This window comes from Rattus norvegicus, chromosome 13 (genome assembly GCF_021556685.1).
Source record: "Rattus norvegicus strain SHRSP/BbbUtx chromosome 13, alternate assembly SHRSP_T2T, whole genome shotgun sequence".
Classification (NCBI taxonomy): Eukaryota; Metazoa; Chordata; class Mammalia; order Rodentia; family Muridae; genus Rattus; species Rattus norvegicus.
The window spans coordinates 73,588,450-73,607,009 of record NC_141546.1 but is presented as its reverse complement, the minus strand read 5'-3'; the positions used below and the strand labels follow the sequence as shown (position 1 = coordinate 73,607,009).

General features: G+C 40.0%; 1 protein-coding gene across 1 annotated transcript in view; it reads left to right on the top strand.

Moving 5' to 3' along the window:
* Positions 1-18,560, top strand: part of Pappa2 (pappalysin 2) — a 274,186-nt gene that overhangs the window by 106,465 nt on the left and 149,161 nt on the right. Inside the window, exons 7-9 of the mRNA NM_001427778.1 lie at positions 2,284-2,405; positions 5,058-5,547; positions 8,382-8,510. Coding sequence (NP_001414707.1) covers positions 2,284-2,405; positions 5,058-5,547; positions 8,382-8,510 — 741 coding nt within the window. The remainder of the gene's footprint in view (positions 1-2,283; positions 2,406-5,057; positions 5,548-8,381; positions 8,511-18,560) is intronic.

Genomic DNA, 18,560 nt, shown 5'->3' with positions numbered 1-18,560 from the left:
CAAAGTGATGTTCACAGTTTCTTGAAATCCTCATTCCTTGACTCATGCTTAGTCATGACATCATTTAGCACTCACAGCGCTACAAAATAGTCTGCCTTGTCATCGGCGCCCAGATTTCCATGGGCCCCTTTGATGATTCAGCATACATCTATGTAATGTGTATAAGAATCGTCTTCCTGCAAGTGTGACCTTGTGTAGCTTTGGCAGGACCAGCTGAACAGTAAGTCCTCTGTGGGTACATGCAAACCCCAGTTTTACATCAGTTTACGTAACACGTGTAAACAATTTAATCTTTCAATTCTCTCTCTGGTACAAACGTTACGATAAAGCAGACATCAGAACTGGCTGGCTGAGTGTCTGTTGGCGGAAAAGACAGCAATTTGCTTCCTTTTCTCAGCGAGGTAGGCTGCAGTTTTGAGGCCTTCTAGCACGTGTGTTGGAGAGACTCACGTCACATGCCCAGCAATTTGTGTCACGCCTGGAGTAATGTTTACTCCACCCTTGTAGATATTTGGAATCCTTGTGTCAGAGAGGAGCTCCAGCTACGCACTCTGAAGCTGCCTCAGAAGGGCAAATGCATCAGGGAAATGTGGCTTGGAATTGTGTCCACATTAGAATGAATACTGAGGGAATGAGAGGGTGGGTCTTAACTACACCTTTTAGTTGCCAAAATACAACACTAGATAGTGTTTGTGAGCTTGCTCAAAAGAATTATGGAATTTGTGACATTGGGCAACTGACTTAAGGCTTTCTGAGTTCCAGTTTTCTTATTTGTAAGCATGGTATCATCACAGGGATTAGGAAAAAGTTATGAAAAACACAAGAAACACAAGGCCAGGTACATAAGGTGCTTAATAGTTGGAGGCCCCTGTCACAATTACATTTTGTTTAATAATATGGTTTCATTAGTGTATTATAAGATACTAATCTGCTAGTCATATTTTTTATATGCTACCTTGATGTAAAGCTAGCATTTCAGATATGCTGTTCACAACTGGGCTTCTAAGATTCCAAGTGTGTGTGTGTGTGTGTGTGTGTGTGTGTGTGTGTGTGTGTGTGTGTCCCTTTTAAAAGAGAGGGGGGAGGGAGAGAGAGAGGGAGAGACAGACAGAGAGACACAGAGAGACAGAAAGACAGAGAGACAGAGAGACAGAAAGACAGAAAGACAGAGAGACAGAGACAGAGACAGAGGGAGAAGAGAGAGAAGTCTCAGAAAGCAGTTGGTCCTTGTTACTTAGTCTAGTTATCCCTACATGTTCTGGTTTCTCCAAATGGGATGCTTGTAAAACCTCCTTGTAGACTGAATTACCTCACAGACATCCTTACAAAGGGTTTGCTGAATGCAGTTGTGTGCTGATTCTTAAGGACATGATAATTGAACAGACTAAAATATACTCACAGGCCCAGGAGTCAGAAGAGGATAGATAGAAGTTTGTAGACACACACAGCAGTGTCCTGAGAAAGGGGCCAAAGGTAGGGGTATATACAGAGAAGCATGTACCAGCCAGCCTCTCAGAGAAGGAAGGTTAAGTACCACTGCGAAGGGCAGGGCTGATTAAGTGCTGTAAGAGCAAGGATGTTTGAAAGTCCATTTGCTCATTGTAAGAACAGCAAGATGGGTGTGGAGCAATTGGAGCGTGGTGTGGTGGGATCGTTGTAAGAACATGTATTTCGTGAAGCAAGATGGGCATGGAGCATTTGGAGCACGGTTGGTGGGATGTGTGCTAGAATCATAATGTTTATGAAGGAACTGGAGGAGCTAAGGCAGGAGCTGACTTGTCATACGTACCATCTGGTATTGAGAAGGAATTTTGACCTATTGCTATGGACAATGGAGAATCAAAACTCACTGCACTTTACACTTTATCTTATACATGTAGGTAAAAGTAGGGCATTAAAAGTCATAGCACATATAGCTAGTGGCTTCACTTGGGAAAGCATTGCTTTAGGGGACAGGTGTGGGTCTTCTATGCCTTTCTGACACTTATTTACTGAATACAAAAGGGGTTTTGTGTTGGTTCAGATGGTTCTAGGAAAAAGGCTCCCTTACATCTCCTGGGCTTCTTTTATGACTGTTAAACTTTCCTGATTTTGAGGTTCCCTGTGTCTTGGAATTTCCCCAAAGATGAGGTCCACAGAAGAACCTGGGTTGCAATGATAAATACGTTCCCTTGTCCCCTGGGGCCTGATTCTCTAGTAGCACCATCCTTCCCCAAAGTCTTCATGATTTCTTTTCCTTAATTCAGCATAATAACATCCCTTCCTCATACTTCCTCTCCCCAGGACCCCTGACAGCATGTGTGGTGCTTGCACTGAAGATGGGACATTCCGTCAGTATGTGTACAAGGCATCCTCTGGGCGGGTGTGTGACTCTTCCGGTTACTGGACCCCAGAGGAGGCTGTGGGTAAAGTACCATGGATTTTTGACGAATATTTTAGTGATCACTGAGCATGCACAATGGTGGATGAAGCAGTGATCTATGTTTGTGTGGTTTCGCATATGGGTATGGTAGGGTTTGCTGAATATACCAAGGATCTTGGAAACATGGCCAGTGCTTCTGCATGCTGTGTCCTGCCTCAATATAATGTGCCAAGGCTGTGAGGATGCAGAGAATTAACACAGGGAGCCTGAGAACTCAGCTCATCTCAAGGGCAACCTTAGGGTGAGCTAGGGCCAAAAAGCATATGCCTCCTGGTCCCTGAGCAAGCTTGGTGCATGATGGTGTAAGCTAACTATATCAGGAGAATAATAGAGAACACATTGCTGAGAACACTCATGCACTGGCTGAGCAAGTCTGGGTGGGGGCAGGGTGGACTAGGTGTTCCACACGGATCGTTCTCATCTACACTATTTTTATGAGTCCATTAATCACGGGTACTGGTTGTGCTTTGAATGTGATCTAAGCTAGGCTCTAGGAGGGAGAAGATGTTTTTTGTTATTTCATTTCCTGTCCCTCTCCCAAGTTATCTAACAGTCACACACTCACTCGCATATGTACATAAGGATCTGGAAGACAAATTTCAACATGAGTCTTTTCATTGCCCATGCAGAAGAGGCTGTTGACACAGATTCCAGCCTTTCCTGATAAAGGGCCTGACTTGTGCCTTCACCATCTTTTGCTTGGTTGTTTGGCTGTGAGTTTTTTGTTGTTTTTATTTTTGTTTCTGTTTTTGCTGTTATTTTTTTCAAGTCAGGGTTTCTCAGTATACCCCTGGATATCCTGGAACTTGTTCTATACACCAGGCTGGCCTCAAAATCAGAGTTCCACCTGCCCCAGCCTCAGAATGTGCTGGGATTAGAGAGGGCCATTGTGCCTGACTCTTCACCATTATTTTTGGTGAAATTATTATCTTCTGGACATCCCTGACTTTTTGGAGGTTACTAAGATCCATAAAACTACTGAGAAAGGTGTTTTTGGAAACAGTATATTTGAATTAATTTTCAGCCTTGGTTGTGGCAAGAAAAAGAGAACAAAAATGACCCATGAGTCTATAATGACCACCTAATGTCACCTTGGGCTCGTAGATACATCCACATGATAGGGTCTCGAGGGGAAAACAGGATGGAGGTGATGGTAAGACTGATCACAGAGGAATCTTTTCAAAACAAATTTGGGGGAAGAATAGAAAGCGAATGTGAAACTCACAGGAATGGACTGTTTTGGAAGTTGGTGGTCCACCCAAAGTCCTTTCTATGGCAAAGTGTTCCATGCTGGGACTTCAGTGCTGGTCTGACTCCTTGACCCAGAATTGTTTTCTCTTTAGTTTGGGGGTAAAGTTCAAAGTTATCTGGCAAAGGGAAAGGAAATTCAAAGTTGCGGTTACAAATTCTTGTACTCTGAAAGGAACTAAGACAACTCTCTGGGTTTCTATTCTATATTTCACGTAATATCATAATAAACTTTTGACAGGAAGTGGTTCTGCTGACTGGAACATGGGGACCTGTGATTTGCTGGTATTTAGAGATAACTACTAGAAAATTCTGCCAAGAAAAAATGGCTTACTTTTGCCCTAGAAGGGCAAATGACAGATCCTATTTCTTTTAGAAGTTGTTTGTTCTTTTTTTTGGTTTTGTTTTGTTTTGTTTTTGCTTTTAATGTATGTGAATACACTGAGCTGTCCTTGGACACACCAGAAGAGGGCATCAGATCCCATCACAGATGGTTGTGAGCCACCATGTGGTTGCTGGGAATTGAACTCAGGACCTCTGGAACAGCAGTCAGTGCTCTTAAGCACTGATCCATTTCTAAATCTTATTTATAAATAAGAAAAATCAAGACTCATAGCTTCCGGCATAGTGTCCAGTAGAGCCTCAATATGGCGTTTCATTGTTCAATACTTTTAGTTCAATTTTCCTCATATGACGTAAAAGAAACTGATACTCATGTGGATTATTTCCCCCGAGCTGACTGCAATGTATTTGGGATATTTGATATTTTTCTTCCTTATATTTTTGCTTGGCTGGTGAGTTCTAGATTTCCCTGCTCCATCATATGCGTTTGTATTTCCTGGTTTCCTACACATGGTTACCTACCTGCATAGAAGTACTTGAACTGAAATAGAAATCACAGTGCATGACTTTAAAGTTTGGCTAAGAGTCATAGTGCCACGGTGGGTACTCAGGAAATAAAAATTTAGAGATGAAAACCAGAAAGACCATAACAGTAAATTGAAGTTCGTATTGGGCTTTAAGAATGTTAACATAACATAGTTATTAATAAACTATGTATAGATAATTCTCTGCTCAACTGTTTTTTATAAGGACAGAACTTAATTTTTCAGCATTAGCCTCATGGTTCCATCTATGGCAGCATTGTCCCATTCTATTTCCATTCCCCGTGGACTCTCTTGTTTAAAAGTCACAGTGCACAAGTGACAGTAGTGGGAGGAGATGTTTTACTTCTACACTTTGTCCTGAGGAACACTTAAGAGACAACCCTCAAAATGATGAGCTTCCTATAAGAATTCCAAAGTCTTCTTCGTCCTTCTGAAACGGATTGCTCCTTTGCATGATTTTAAAGGTGGTTCCTCACGCATCTTTTCTCTCGTCTCCGCAGGGCCTCCCGATGTTGATCAGCCCTGTGAGCCTAGCTTGCAGGCCTGGAGTCCTGAGCTCCACCTGAACCACATGAATATGACGGTGCCCTGCCCAGCAGAAGGCTGCAGCTTGGAGCTGCTTTTCCAACACCCGGTCCAAGCGGATACCCTCACCCTCTGGGTCACTTACCTCTCCGTGAACTCTTCCAAGGCCTTCTTTGACATAGAGATCTTGCTAGAACACAAAGAATCTATGCATCTTGGGCCCTTAAACACTTTTTGTGATATGCCGCTCACCATCAAACTTCACGTGGATGAGAAGGTCGTGGGAGCGAAAGTCTATACCTTTGATGAACGAATGGAAATTGATGCTGCTCTCTTGACTTCTAGGCCCAGTAGTTCTTTGTGTTCTGGATGCAGACCTGTGAGTTACCAGGTTCTCCGAGAGCCTCCTTTTTCCAGTGGCTTGCCCATGGTGGTGACGCATCCACATAGGAAGTTCACAGATACGTAAGTTGGACAGCAGAACCTTCCAAATCATGAGACTTCTCCGGACTTTGTTTCAGTTTGGTTATTTCTGCTTCTACTTTTTAATAATTGGTGCTTTTAGTTGGAGGAGAGTAAAGAAGTCCAGGGGAGCATTTATCCTAAGTGACATACATAAATGAAGAAGAAATGTTTCACAGAAAAGGGAAAAGCAAGTGTTTTGACTGCCAATGTCATCATTATGGTAATGGGGAAATTAGTGTGTGAGGTATTTCAGTTGAGCAAGTGAAATTAATATTAAAGTTGACCAGAATCAGATTTTTCTGACTTGTGGCAATTTTATTTTGGATTCCCTCTCGAAGCTTTCCAATAATCAGTGTGGTTTCCATAATTTGCAAGTTATAGTGAATCCTTCCATAGTTACACTAAAAGGCCACAGGTCTTTCAAATGTTAAACACAGCTTCATGATTCATTCATAATGTACATTTTATTTTTTCCTTTCCTTAAAGATTTCCCCCCCCCTCCATTTCTTCTCTTCTGTTTCTAGTTTTCAGTTATTTCACTTAACTTCTTTCCCTCTACATTTAGTGCGTTCTACTGTGCTCCTGGCACAGTATGCTCAGTGTTGGAGATGCAGACTGGGTTAAGAATTTCATGTCTGCCTTAGATGCTGGTGGAGTGAAAGGCAAATCCTCCCCTCCCCCACCTGGGATTGCATGGCAGGCATAAGAGGATACAATAGCTTTATCAGAGGGGCCATGCTAGTTAAGTTTTGCCACATTAGGAGTAATCAGATTACAGTAGCACACCTTTTTCGTTATTCTATGCATGGACCAGCTGATAGGCTCTGGATTGCTTGCTTGCTTCTAGGATAACATCATACACACAATGAGGCCCTCAGCTGAGACAGCGGACATGGCTGGGATTGTGAGGACTCTTTTCCTCATGACCACTCAGCACTCTCTTGGGCTGTTTCTCCTGGATGAATGTCTGTTTCTGGGGGGAATTCCTAGAAGCAAGAACAGTAAACCCTCCACTTCTTATAATTTTCAAGTCTCTGATACAAATTCTTCTTAATAATGTAACATGCCAAATTCCAGATTCAAATAATAAACCTCCTTTTCTTAAAAGGAGAGACAGAAGTCACACGAACAGTACAGGTGTGCATCTTGACTCGGGTAGACCTTTGGCAGTCCACCACAGCTATAAAACCTAGAAGAAAATGTCCAGTTTGAGCTCTAATATATCTTTCTTTCTGTGGCTATTCTTCTTTAGCATCAGAAGGTTGAAAAAATGGCTAAGGAAATTAAAGAAAGTAGAATTCAGATCATGAGGTACCTTTAGAAAGCAAACAGCATGATTTAGATTATATATTCAGTTGATATGCTTATTTATGATATCCATCCATAAATATTTAAAGCTGGTAATATTCTGTTTCATAGGTAGAAAACTAAGGCTTGGCTTACCTCAGAGCTAATAGATGGACATCCTAGGAATCAAACTCTATTTCCAACTGACTCTATCTTCTTTCCTCAGTAGAACACTGCCCTTCACAGACACAGCTCATGGGAGGTCCAAATTACCTGCTGCTGTGTTTTTCCCATGATAAGAATAAACACACAGTAGCATTTCCATCCATCCCTGTTCCCAAAACAGAGCAGTATAAAACTTTAAAGCATGGTTGGACAAGAAGAAACCACCCAATAAAAGAAACTAACCACCGACATTGATTGGAATAAAATTGGGTTTACTTTAAAAACAACATCTGACACTCTCGGGAGATGATTTTTTTTTCAAATGGGAAAACTAATTTGAAATTTTCGAGTCTTTAATATTTAAGAGTCTTTAATATTTAGGTGCCTTTCCTATTAAAATACCTAAAAGCCAGTATAGAAGATTTTAAAGGTATTTTGGAAACCCCAAGACATTTCCTGTTTGCTGGTTGCTACATCAGATTGTGGGGTGGTGATTCTGTGGTTGCATTAAAGAGTCTGTTAAGGAAAGAGAGGATCTTGGCAGGAAATCCTCACTGCCCACTCCTGGCAGTCCTAATAATTCATCAAGATCGTGTCCTCCGGAGTACTTGCCTATCTTGAGTTGGGTGGTACTTTTCCAATCAGGACAATCACTGGGTAAAATTAAGATGAGGCAGAATTCATCGTTGAACCCTGCAGCCCCATTCATGAGCTCTTTCACTACTTAATCAACATCTTGTGTCATACACTCACCACTTAAAAAAAAATCACCAGGGACCAGAGAGTCTGATACATTCCTTCAATCTCTCTGGTCAACTGTACCAACTCCGTGCTTGGCATTTGGAGGTAGAGAGCAATTTACTGTGTTTTGAACTGGAAATTTTTACCTCTTCCAAGTGGTATTCAGTTGTGTGCTTCCTTCTATGAAATGCTTATTCCAATCTTTCCAAGGCAAGAATTCTCTTTTAAGAAAACTGTGGCCCATAAATCCAAGAAAGGACTTCACTGAGCCGATGCACTGAAATTCTAATCTTCACGTAGTTTGATTACTTTAAAAATATAGCTTACCGGTTTTTCAATAGTTGTTCTATAGTTCCTTGGTTAAAAATGTTACATGGCATCATCCTACTTTCTCAGGGCCTATCATAATAAGTGTTAACCCATCAGGCTATATTTACTAGTGGAGAATACATGGGGCCAATAGAAATAACTATATAGTCAAACTCAAGGCTGCTCATAGGATTGGGTATTTATCTTTGTTTCAGACAATTGGCATAATTCACACTTTGTTTCACATAATAGTCCCTTAAATTCATGAGAACCAACAATAAAGGTTATGTCACTTTGCGGATGTTAAGGTCGGAATCTCATTGTTTCCACAGGGAGGTCATCCCCGGGCAGGTGTATCAGTACCAAGTTCAAGCTGAAGCTGGAGGGGAACTTGGAGAAGCTTCACCTCCTCTGAGCCATATTCATGGAGGCCCTTACTGTGGAGATGGAAAGGTAGAAAGGTAAGTCACATGACTGAGCTAGGCCGTGCTCCCCTGCTCAAAGAGGCCCAACCTCGGTGTGAGCTTGACTCAGCTTTAAAATGCACAGGAGCGAGGGACTTCATGAACCTCCTGTAGAAATTCTGGGGTCTTAAGAGGTCACTGGCATTTCTGCATAGTCCTGAAGGGGTTTATTCTGACACTGGTCCCCTGAGTGTTGAGACACAGAGATGTTTCTTTGGGGCCCCCTTAAGGCCTCAGTGAAGAACTGCAGGGCAGTGAGGTATGGGAAGAGTTTCTATAGATGATGGTTAAATAATACTAAAGAAGGATATAATTTGGACCAGTGGTCTGCTCGTTCAGTTTTATTAACTGGAGGTGATTTGAGGAAAGGGATGTATTCATTTGACCCACTTACAGCTCTTCTGTAAACATAACAAAGGACAATATGGAATTCCTACGTTGGTCCCTTTACATCCTATGATCCGTTTTCTAATGTCCTGTGTTATCAGTCTAAGAAATGAATTCATCTGGTTTGCCTAGAACGTGTCCAAGTGTAGTACAGACATATATCCAGTCCTGGGATACCCTCAGGCAGTTGGTCAATCCTCATCTAACATACCCTTCGTAGTCATCTAACCTATATTTCCATAAAGCTGGGGAGTGGAAATCTGGAAGGCAAAGGTGATGCATTGCTAAATTCTACCATAGGATGACCCGTCTTTCCGTTTCTCAGATGAGGAAAATATATATTCAATTCTCTGGCCTTTTTTTGGGATTCCATCCAACTATTGATCATTGGACATTGCTTATCTTCTTGGTCTTTTGAGGTCCTCAGGCCATGATATAATCTTAATTCATCACACTAAAGCATAAATACTAAATGTTCCTTCCCATCTGAATACAACAGAGATCATCGAACATGTAAATCTCACTCATTTGTCCTTGCTCCTCCCTAGCGCCTCCTCAGCGTGCTAGCTCTCTTCTGGTGACATTCTTCAATTGTGGCCACCATAAAGCCACATAAAGTGGGATATCACTTGCCTGTGCCTGTGTGTATTTAGCAGAAGATGGTGCAGGGTCATCTTCCTAACTTAGTAGTCATATTTACCCCCATTTCATGAAGCAGCGTAACTAGAGGCAGTGATTCTCTGCTAGTGGGTCTCACAAGGTTCCATGTTCAAATGTACTTCCTTAGCTTCTGTTTGCATACTTGGCTGGATAATCGGTACTATTGTCCAAGGGAGTCATTTCTGAGTCCCAGTTGTGTTTCACCTGAGGGCACCCCAATGCACAAGCCAAAAAGGAGCCAAGTAAATTGTTTAACCCACTTGGTTCCAGAGAGAAGACTATCAGGTTGAGCACTAAGGAGGGGCCTAAGATTTTGAGCAGCACTCATTTGGGAGTTGATTTTCTTGGTACATGCTGTCCACCTGTCATCTGACACATGTGGCACTTAAGACTTCAAAATATGTTGGATGCAGCTAAGATGTGCAATATTAATTCTAATATAATTAAGCTAATTTTGTTTTTAAACCAAAACTCAATTTAGTTGTTAGGAAAAAAACTTAAAGTATAACTTGAAAGTTTGGAACAACTTCGATAGATGAATTGACTTTTCCAACAATGAATATGAGATTGAAGTAAAAGGCAAATATTAAAATGATTTAAGTGAAAATGAGTTAATTAAATGTTTAAGTGTTGGGGATACAAAAAGAATGCTAATGTCTCATCAATCATTTTATATTGATTATATATTATTATAAAATATTAATGGTAATATTTTAAGTATCCCGTTGGATGAAATATAGTATTATAGTTAATTCTATCTTTTTTTTTTACTTTTTATGTGACTATGAAAAATTTCAAAATTATGTATGACTCTCATAAGATTTCTATTGGGCAGCACTGTACAAAATGAATTTTCTTCCAAATAAAATTGTGAAGTTGCCTCTTTCCGAGATTATGTCCTAAACCCCAAGCAGGGAATCATTAGGGTACAGTCTATTGAGCAATCCTCTCTCCATACACAAGTAAACAAGAAATGGAGCTTTGGGATGCTTCCTGAACATCACATGGTAGACCAGGTACCTGGGCCAGTCTCTTTCTAGTGACCCATATTGATTTTGTCTGAAAAGAATGTATGAAGGGGCTGGAGAGATGGCTCAGCAGTTAAGAGCACTGGATGCTCTTCCAAAGGACTTGTGTTCAAGTCCCAGAATTCACAAGCTGGCTCACAACAGTCTGTACCTCCAGTTCCAGGGAATCTGATACTCTGATCTAGCCTCTTTTCGTACCAGGTGCACAGAATTACATGCTGGTAAAACATTCATAAATGCTGGACATAAATAAAACTTAAAATATTCTTAAAATGTATGACGTACCATGTAGGTAGTGTTTTGGGGGTGACATTTTTAGCCTTTATTTTCATTTCTGGTGATTAAACCCAGGCTTTCTACAAGCTGGGCTAACATTCTATTAGTCGGCTACAAACAAATCCTTCACCTATGCTTTTTCTATGTTTTTATTCCTGTCTCCTGTTTTGTCTTACAACTTAAAACATCATTACTATGACTTGCATCAAAACCATGGTTTTAATATTTATAAACACTCGTGTCTAATTCATTTTCAATCTATCTCCTTAGTATACTTTGAATAATGATGATCTATTTGTGATATCCTGGTTTTGAGAACCTTTTAGAACTTCAAATTTCTTTATATATGGAGCTAAAATCTATACTGATTTGGACATATTGAAATGTAAAGAAGAAAACTGTAAATCATAACCATTTTGCAATTGCCAAATTTTACTTTTTCATGCAAGTTCCAACTTAGCTTTTCTCTATTTTGTTCCCATAGCATATTTTATAAAAGAAATCTCATTGAAGAGTAAGTTACCTACCTCGCCCTACATTTAGATATCAACTAAAGTTCAAAGATGACATTTTTTTCCATCATATATGATATTTGCCACTAGGAAGTAAGAAGTGTGACTTGAACCCTACCTATGTCATTGACTAAGTCACCTGCAATTTGTCATACTTTAATTGCTTACTTATATATAAACAGGGGATTCAATTCTGAAATATTCTGAATTTTATAACTTCACCTTTATAGAGGAAAGCGATTAAATGAAAAATGATTTAAAAATTAGATAAAATCAATAGAAGATGACGCAGATGTTCTATAAGATGGCACAGCCTCTCTATTTATGTTTTGTTGGCTTTGCTGTTTTGTGAGAGAGGCTCTTTTTGTACATCCAAGGCTGACTTAGAATATTTATGTGTCTAGAGTAGTGTAACTCAGTGTCCAGAAAATAAACTACCTTTTAAAAAGGCCAATGTTTTAAAATTAAACATATTAAATACTTTTATATAAAAACACTAAAATTCACAAATCCCATGTGATGTTTTTGATACATTGTATAATATTTAAATAGATTGAACACACCCATCTCTTCATATATCACTCTTTTTATGTGTAAGCAATTCACAGCCTCTCTGGCTTCTTTTTCTTTCTTTTTTTTTTCTTTTTTTTTTTCCAGAGCTGAGGACTGAACCCAGGGCCTTGCACTTGCTAGGCAAACGCTCTACCACTGAGCTAAATCCCCAACCCCCCTCTCTGGCTTCTTGAATACACTACATATATTTGTTTTAGTTTGTCCACTGACTAGAGTCCTCACGAGGACTTGAGGACTTCCTCCCATGTCATTGTAATTCAGAGCACACCAATATTCCCCCTCAGTCTTTTCTCTGTTTACTTCAGTCTCTGCAAACCAACATTCTACTTTCTATTTTTTCCCCTCCATCTTTATTAAATTGGGTATTTCTTATTTACATTTCAATTGTTATTCCCTTTCCTGGTTTCCAGGCAAACATCCCCCTAACCCCTATGCTTCCCCTTCTATATGGGTGTTCCCCTCCCCATCCTCCTTCCCATTACCACCCTTCCCCCAACAATCACGTTCACTGGGGTTCATTCTTGGCAGGACCAAGGGCTTCCCCTTCACTAGTGCTCTTACTAGGCTATTCATTGCTACCTATGAGGTTGGAGCCCAGGGTCAGTCCATGTATAGTCTTTGGGTAGTGGCTTAGTCCCTGGAAGCTCTGGTTGGTTGGCATTGTTGTTCATATGGGGTCTCAAGCCCCTTCAAGCTCTTTCAGTCCTTTCTCTCAATCCTTCAATGGGGGTCCCATTCTCAGTTCAGTGGTTTGCTACTGGATTTCCCCTATATATTTACCATATTCTGGTTGTGTCTCTCAGGAGAGATCTACATCTGGTCCTGTCAGCCTGCACTTTGCTTCATCCATCTTATCTAGTTTGGTGGCTATATATGTATGGGCCACATGTGGGGCAGGCTATGAATGGGCATTCCTTCAGCCTCTGTTCTAAACTTTGCCGCTCTATTTCCTCTCAAGGGTATTCTTCTTCCCCTTTTAAAGAAGAATGAAGCATTTGCATTTTGGTCATCCTTCTTGAGTTTCATGTGTTCTGTACATTTGGGGTAATTTGAGCATTTGGGCTAATATCCACTTATCAATCAGTGCACACCACGTATGTTTTTCTGCGATTGGGTTACCTCACTCAAGATGATATTTTCCAGTTCCATCCATTTGCCTATGAATTTCATAAAGTCATTGTTTTTGATAGCTGTGTAGTATTCCATTGTGTGATGGAGCATGTCTCTTTGTTGTATGTTGGGGCATCTTTTGGGTATATGCCCAAGAGAGGTATAGCTGGGTCCTCAGGCAGTTCAATGTCCAATTTTCTGAGGAACCTCCAGACTGATTTCCAGAATGGTTGTACCAGTCTGCAATCCCACCAACAATGGAGGAGTGTTCCTCTTTCTCCGCATCCTCAGCAGCATCTGCTGTCACCAGATCTTAGCCATTCTGACTGGTGTGAGGTGGAATCTCATGGTTGTTTTGACTTTCATTTCTCTGATGACTAAAGATGTTGAACATTTCTTTAGGTGCTTCTCAGTCATATGGCATTCGTCAGCTGTGAATTCTTTGTTTAGCTCTGAACCCCATTTTTTTTTATTAACTTGAGTATTTCTTATATACATTTCGAGTGTTATTCCCTTTCCCGGTTTCCGGGCAAACATCCCCCTCCCCCTCCCCTCTTTTATGGGTGTTCCCCTCCCCATCCTCCCCCCCTTGTCGCCCTCCCCCCAACAATCTAGTTCACTGGGGGTTCAGTCTTAGCAGGACCCAGGGCTTCCCCTTACACTGGTGCTCTTACTAGGATATTCAATAGGGATATTTGACTCCCTGTGGTCTAATTTCATGAGTTCTTTGTATATTTTGGATATAAGCCCTCTATCAGTTGTAGGATTGGTAAAGATCTTTTCCCAATCTGTTGGTTGCCATTTTGTCCTAACCACAGTGTCCTTTGCCTTACAGAAGCTTTGCAGTTTTATAAGATCCCATTTGTCAATTCTTGATCTTGGGGCATAAGCCATTTGTGTTTTGTTCAGGAAATTTTCCCAGTACCCATGTGTTCGAGATGCTTCCCCACTTTTTCTTCTATTAGTTTGAGTGTATCTGGTTTGATGTGGAAGTCCTTGATCCACTTGGACTTAAGGGTGATAAGAAAGGATTGATCTGAATTCTTCTACATGCTGATCTCCAGTTGAACCAACACAGTGTCCTTTGCCTTACAGAAGCTTTGCAGTTTTATGAGATCCCATTTGTCGATTCTTGATCTTAGAGCATAAGCCATTGGTGTTTTGTTCAGGAAATTTTTTCCAGTGCCCATGTGTTCCAGATGCTTCCCTAGTTTTTCTTCTATTAGTTTCTATTAGTTTGAGTGTGTCTGGTTTGATGTGGAGATCCTTGATCCACTTGGACTTAAGCTTTGTACTGGGTGATAAGCATGGATCGATCTGCATTCTTCTACATGTTCACCTCCAGTTGGACCAGCACCATTTGCTGAAAATGCTATCTTTTTTCCATTGGATGGTTTTGGCTCCTTTGTCAAAAATGAAGTGACCATAGGTGTGTGGGTTCATTTCTGGGTCTTCAATTCCACTGCTCTATCTGTCTGTCTCTGCACCAATACCATACAGTTTTTATCACTATTGCTCTGTAATATTGCTTGAGTTCAGGGACAGTGATTCCCCCAGAAGTCCTTTAACTGTTGAGGATAGTTTTAGCTATCCTGGGCTTTTTTGTTATTCCAGATGAATTTGCAAATTGTTCTGTCTAACTCTATGCAGAATTGGTTTGGAATTTTGATGGGGATTGCATTGAATCTGTAGATCATTTTTGGTAAAATGGACATTTTTACTATATTAATTCTGCCAGTCCATGAGCATGGGAGATCTTTCCATCTTCTGAGATCTTCTTCAATTTCTTTCTTCAGAGGCTTGAAGTTCTTATCATACAGATATTTTACTTGCTTGGTTAAAGGCACACCTAGGTATTTTATATTATTTGGTACTATTATGAAGGGTGTCATTTCCCTAATTTCTTTCTCGGCTTATTTCTCTTTTGAATAGAGGAAGGCTACTGATCTATTTGAATTAATTTTATACCCAGCCACTTTGCTGAAGGTGTTTATCAGGTTTAGTAGTTCTCTGGTGGAATTTTTGGGATCACTTAAATATACAATCATATCGTCTACAAATAGTGATATTTTGACTTCTTCCTTTCCAATCTGTATCCCTTTCTTCTCCTTTTGTTATCTGATTGCTCTGGCTAGGACTTCGAGATCTATATTGAATAAGTAAGGAGTGGGCAGCCTCCTCTAGTCCCTGATTTTAGTGGGATTGCTTCAAGTTTCTCTCCATTTAGGTTAATATTAGCTACTGGTTTGCTGTATATGGCTTTTACTATGTTTAGGTATGGGTCTTGAATTCCTATTCTTTCCAGGACTTTTATCATGAAAGGGGTGTTGAATTTTGTCAAATGCTTACTCAGCATCTAATGAAATGATCATGTGATTTTGTTCTTTCAGTTTGTTTATATAATGGATTACGTTAATGGTTTTCTGTATAGTAAACCATCCCTGCATCCATGGAATGAAGCCTACTTGATCATGATGAATGATTGTTTTGATGTGCTCTTGGATTCAGTTTACAAGAATTTTATTGAGTATCTTTGCATCGATATTCATAAGGGAAATTGATCTGAAGTTCTCTTTCTTTGTTGGGTCTTTGTGTGGTTTAGGTATAAGAGTAATTGTGGCTTCATAGAAGGAATTCGGTAGCGCTCCCTCTGTTTCAATTTTGTGGAATAGTTTGGATAGTGTTGGTATGAGGTCTTCTATGGAGGTCTGATAGAATTCAGCACTGAACCCATCTTTTTGGTTGGGAGACCTTTAATGACTGCTTCCATTTCTTTAGGAGTTATGGGGGTTGTTTAAATGGTTTATTTGTTCCTGATTTAACTTTGGTACCTGGTATCTATCTAGGAAATTGTCCATTTCCTGAAGATTTTCAATTTTGTTGAATGTAGGCATTTGCAGTAGGATCTGAAGATTTTTTGAATTTCCTCTGAGTTTGTTGTTATGTCTCCCTTTTCATTTCTGATTTTGTTAATTTGGACATAGTCTGTGTGTCCTCTCGTTAGTCTGGCTAAGGGTTTATCTATCTTGTTGATTTTCTCAAAGCACCAGCTTTGTTTCTGTTGATTTTTTTGTATAGTCCTTTTTGTTTCTTCTTGGTTTATTTCAGCTCTGAGATTGATTTTTTTTCCTGCCTTCTACTCCTCCCGGGTGTGTTTGCTTCTTTTTGTTCTAGAGCTTTTAGGTGTGCTGTCAAGCTGCTGACATATGCTCTCTCCTTTTCCTTTCTTCAGGCACTAAGAGCTATGAGTTTTCTTCTTAGCACAGCTTTCATTGTGTCCCATAAGTTTGGGTATGTTGTACCTTCATTTTCATTAAATTCTAAGAAGTCGTTAATTTCTTTCTTTATTTCTTCCTTGATAAGGTTATCATTGAGTAGAGCATTGTTCAACTTCCATGTATATGTGGGCGTTCTTTCCTTATTGTTATTGAAGACCAGCTTTAGCCTGTGATGGTCTGATAGGATGTGTGGGATTATTTCTATCTTTCTGTATCTGTTGAGACCTGTTTTAGGACCGATTATATCATCAATTTTGGAGAGAGTACCATGAGGTGGTGAGAAGAAGGTATATCCTTTTGCTTTAGGATAGAATATTCTATAAACATCTGTTAAATCTATTTGGTTCATGACTTCTCCTAGTTTGTCTATGTCTCTGTTTAATTTGTTTCCATGATCTGTCCATTGATGAGAGTGGGTTGTTGAGATCTCCTACTACTATTGTGTGAGGTGCGATGTGTTCTTTGAGCTTTAGTAAGCTTTCTTTTATGTATGTAGGTGCCCTTGTATTTGTAGCATAGATATTTAGGATTGAGAGTTCATCTTGGTGGATTTTTCCTTTGATGAATATGAAGTGTCCTTCCTTATCTTTTTTGATGACTTTTGGTTGAAAATCGATTTTATTCTGTATTAGAATGGCTACTCCAGCTTGCTTCTTCAGATCATTTGCTTAGAAAGTTGTTTTCCAGCCTTTTACTCTGAGGTCATGTCTGTCTTTGTCTCTGAGGTGTGTTTCCTGTAGGCAGCAAAATGTTGGGTCCTCATTGCGTATCCAGTTTGTTATTCTGTGTCTTTTTATTGGGGAATTGAGTCCATTGATGTTGAGAGATATTAAGGAATAGTGATTTTTGCTTCCTGTTATATTCATGTTTGGATGTGAGATTATGTTTGTGTGCCTGTCTTCTCTTTTTTTATGTTGTAAAACAATTAGTTTCTTGCTTTTTCCAGGGTGTAGCTTGCCTCCTTGTGTTGGGCTTTACCATTTATTATCCTTTGTAGGGCTGGATTTGTAGAAAGATATTGTGTAAATTTGGTTTTGTCATGGAATATCTTGGTTTCTCCATCTATGTTAATTGAGAGTTTTGCTGGATACAGTAACCTGGGCTGGCATTGGTGTTCTCTTAAGGTCTGTATGACATCTGTCCAGGATCTTCTGGCTTTCATAGTCTCTGCTAAGAATTCTGGTGTAATTCTGATAGGTCTGCCTTTATATGTTACTTGACCTTTTCCCCTTATTGCTTTTAATATTCCTTCTTTGTTTTGTGCTTTTGGTGTTTTGACTATTATGTGATGGGAGGAGTTTCTTTTCTGGTCCAATCTATTTGGAGTTCTGTAGGCTTCTGGTATGTTTATGGGCATCTCTTTCTTTAGGTTAGGGAAGTTTTCTTCTATGATTTTGTTGAAGATATTTACTGGTCCTTTGAGTTGGGAGTCTTCACTCTCTTCTATACATATCATCCTTAGATTTGATGTTCTCATTGTGTCCTGGATTGCCTGTATGTTTTGGGCCAGTGTTTTTTTCTGTTTTATATTATCTTTGATAGTTATGTTGATCATTTCTATGGGATCTTCTGCTCCTGAGATTCTCTCTTCTATCTCTTGTATTCTGTTGGTGATGCTTGTATCTATGGCTCCTTGTCTCTTCCTTTGGTTTTCTTTATCCAGGGTTGTCTCCCTTTGTGCTTTCTTTTGTGCTTCTATTCCATTTTTAATTCCTTCACCTGTTTGATTGTGCTTTCCTGTAATTCTTTCAGGGACTTTTGCATTTCCTCTCTATAGGCTTCTGCTTGTTTATTTGTGTTTTCCTGCATTTCTCTAAAGGAGTTCTTTATGTCTTTCTTGAAGTCCTCCATCATCATGATCAAATGCGATTTTTAAATCTAGATCTTGCTTTTCTGGTGTGTTTGGATATTCAGTGTTTGCTTTGGTGGGAGAATTGGGCTCCGATGATGCCATGTAGTCTTGGTTTCTGTTGCTTGGGTTCCTGCGCTTGCCTCTTGCCATCACGTTGTCTCTGGTGTTACCTTGTTCTGCTGTTTTTGACAGTGGTTATACCGTCCTATAGGCCTGTGTGTCAGGAGTGCTGTAGACCTGTTTTCCTGTTTTCTTTCAGCCAGTTATGGGAACAGAGTGTTCTTCTTTCAGGAGTGTAGTCTTTCCTGTCTACTGGTCTTCAGATGTTCCTGTGGGCATGTGTACTGAGTCCACCAGACAGGTCACTTGGA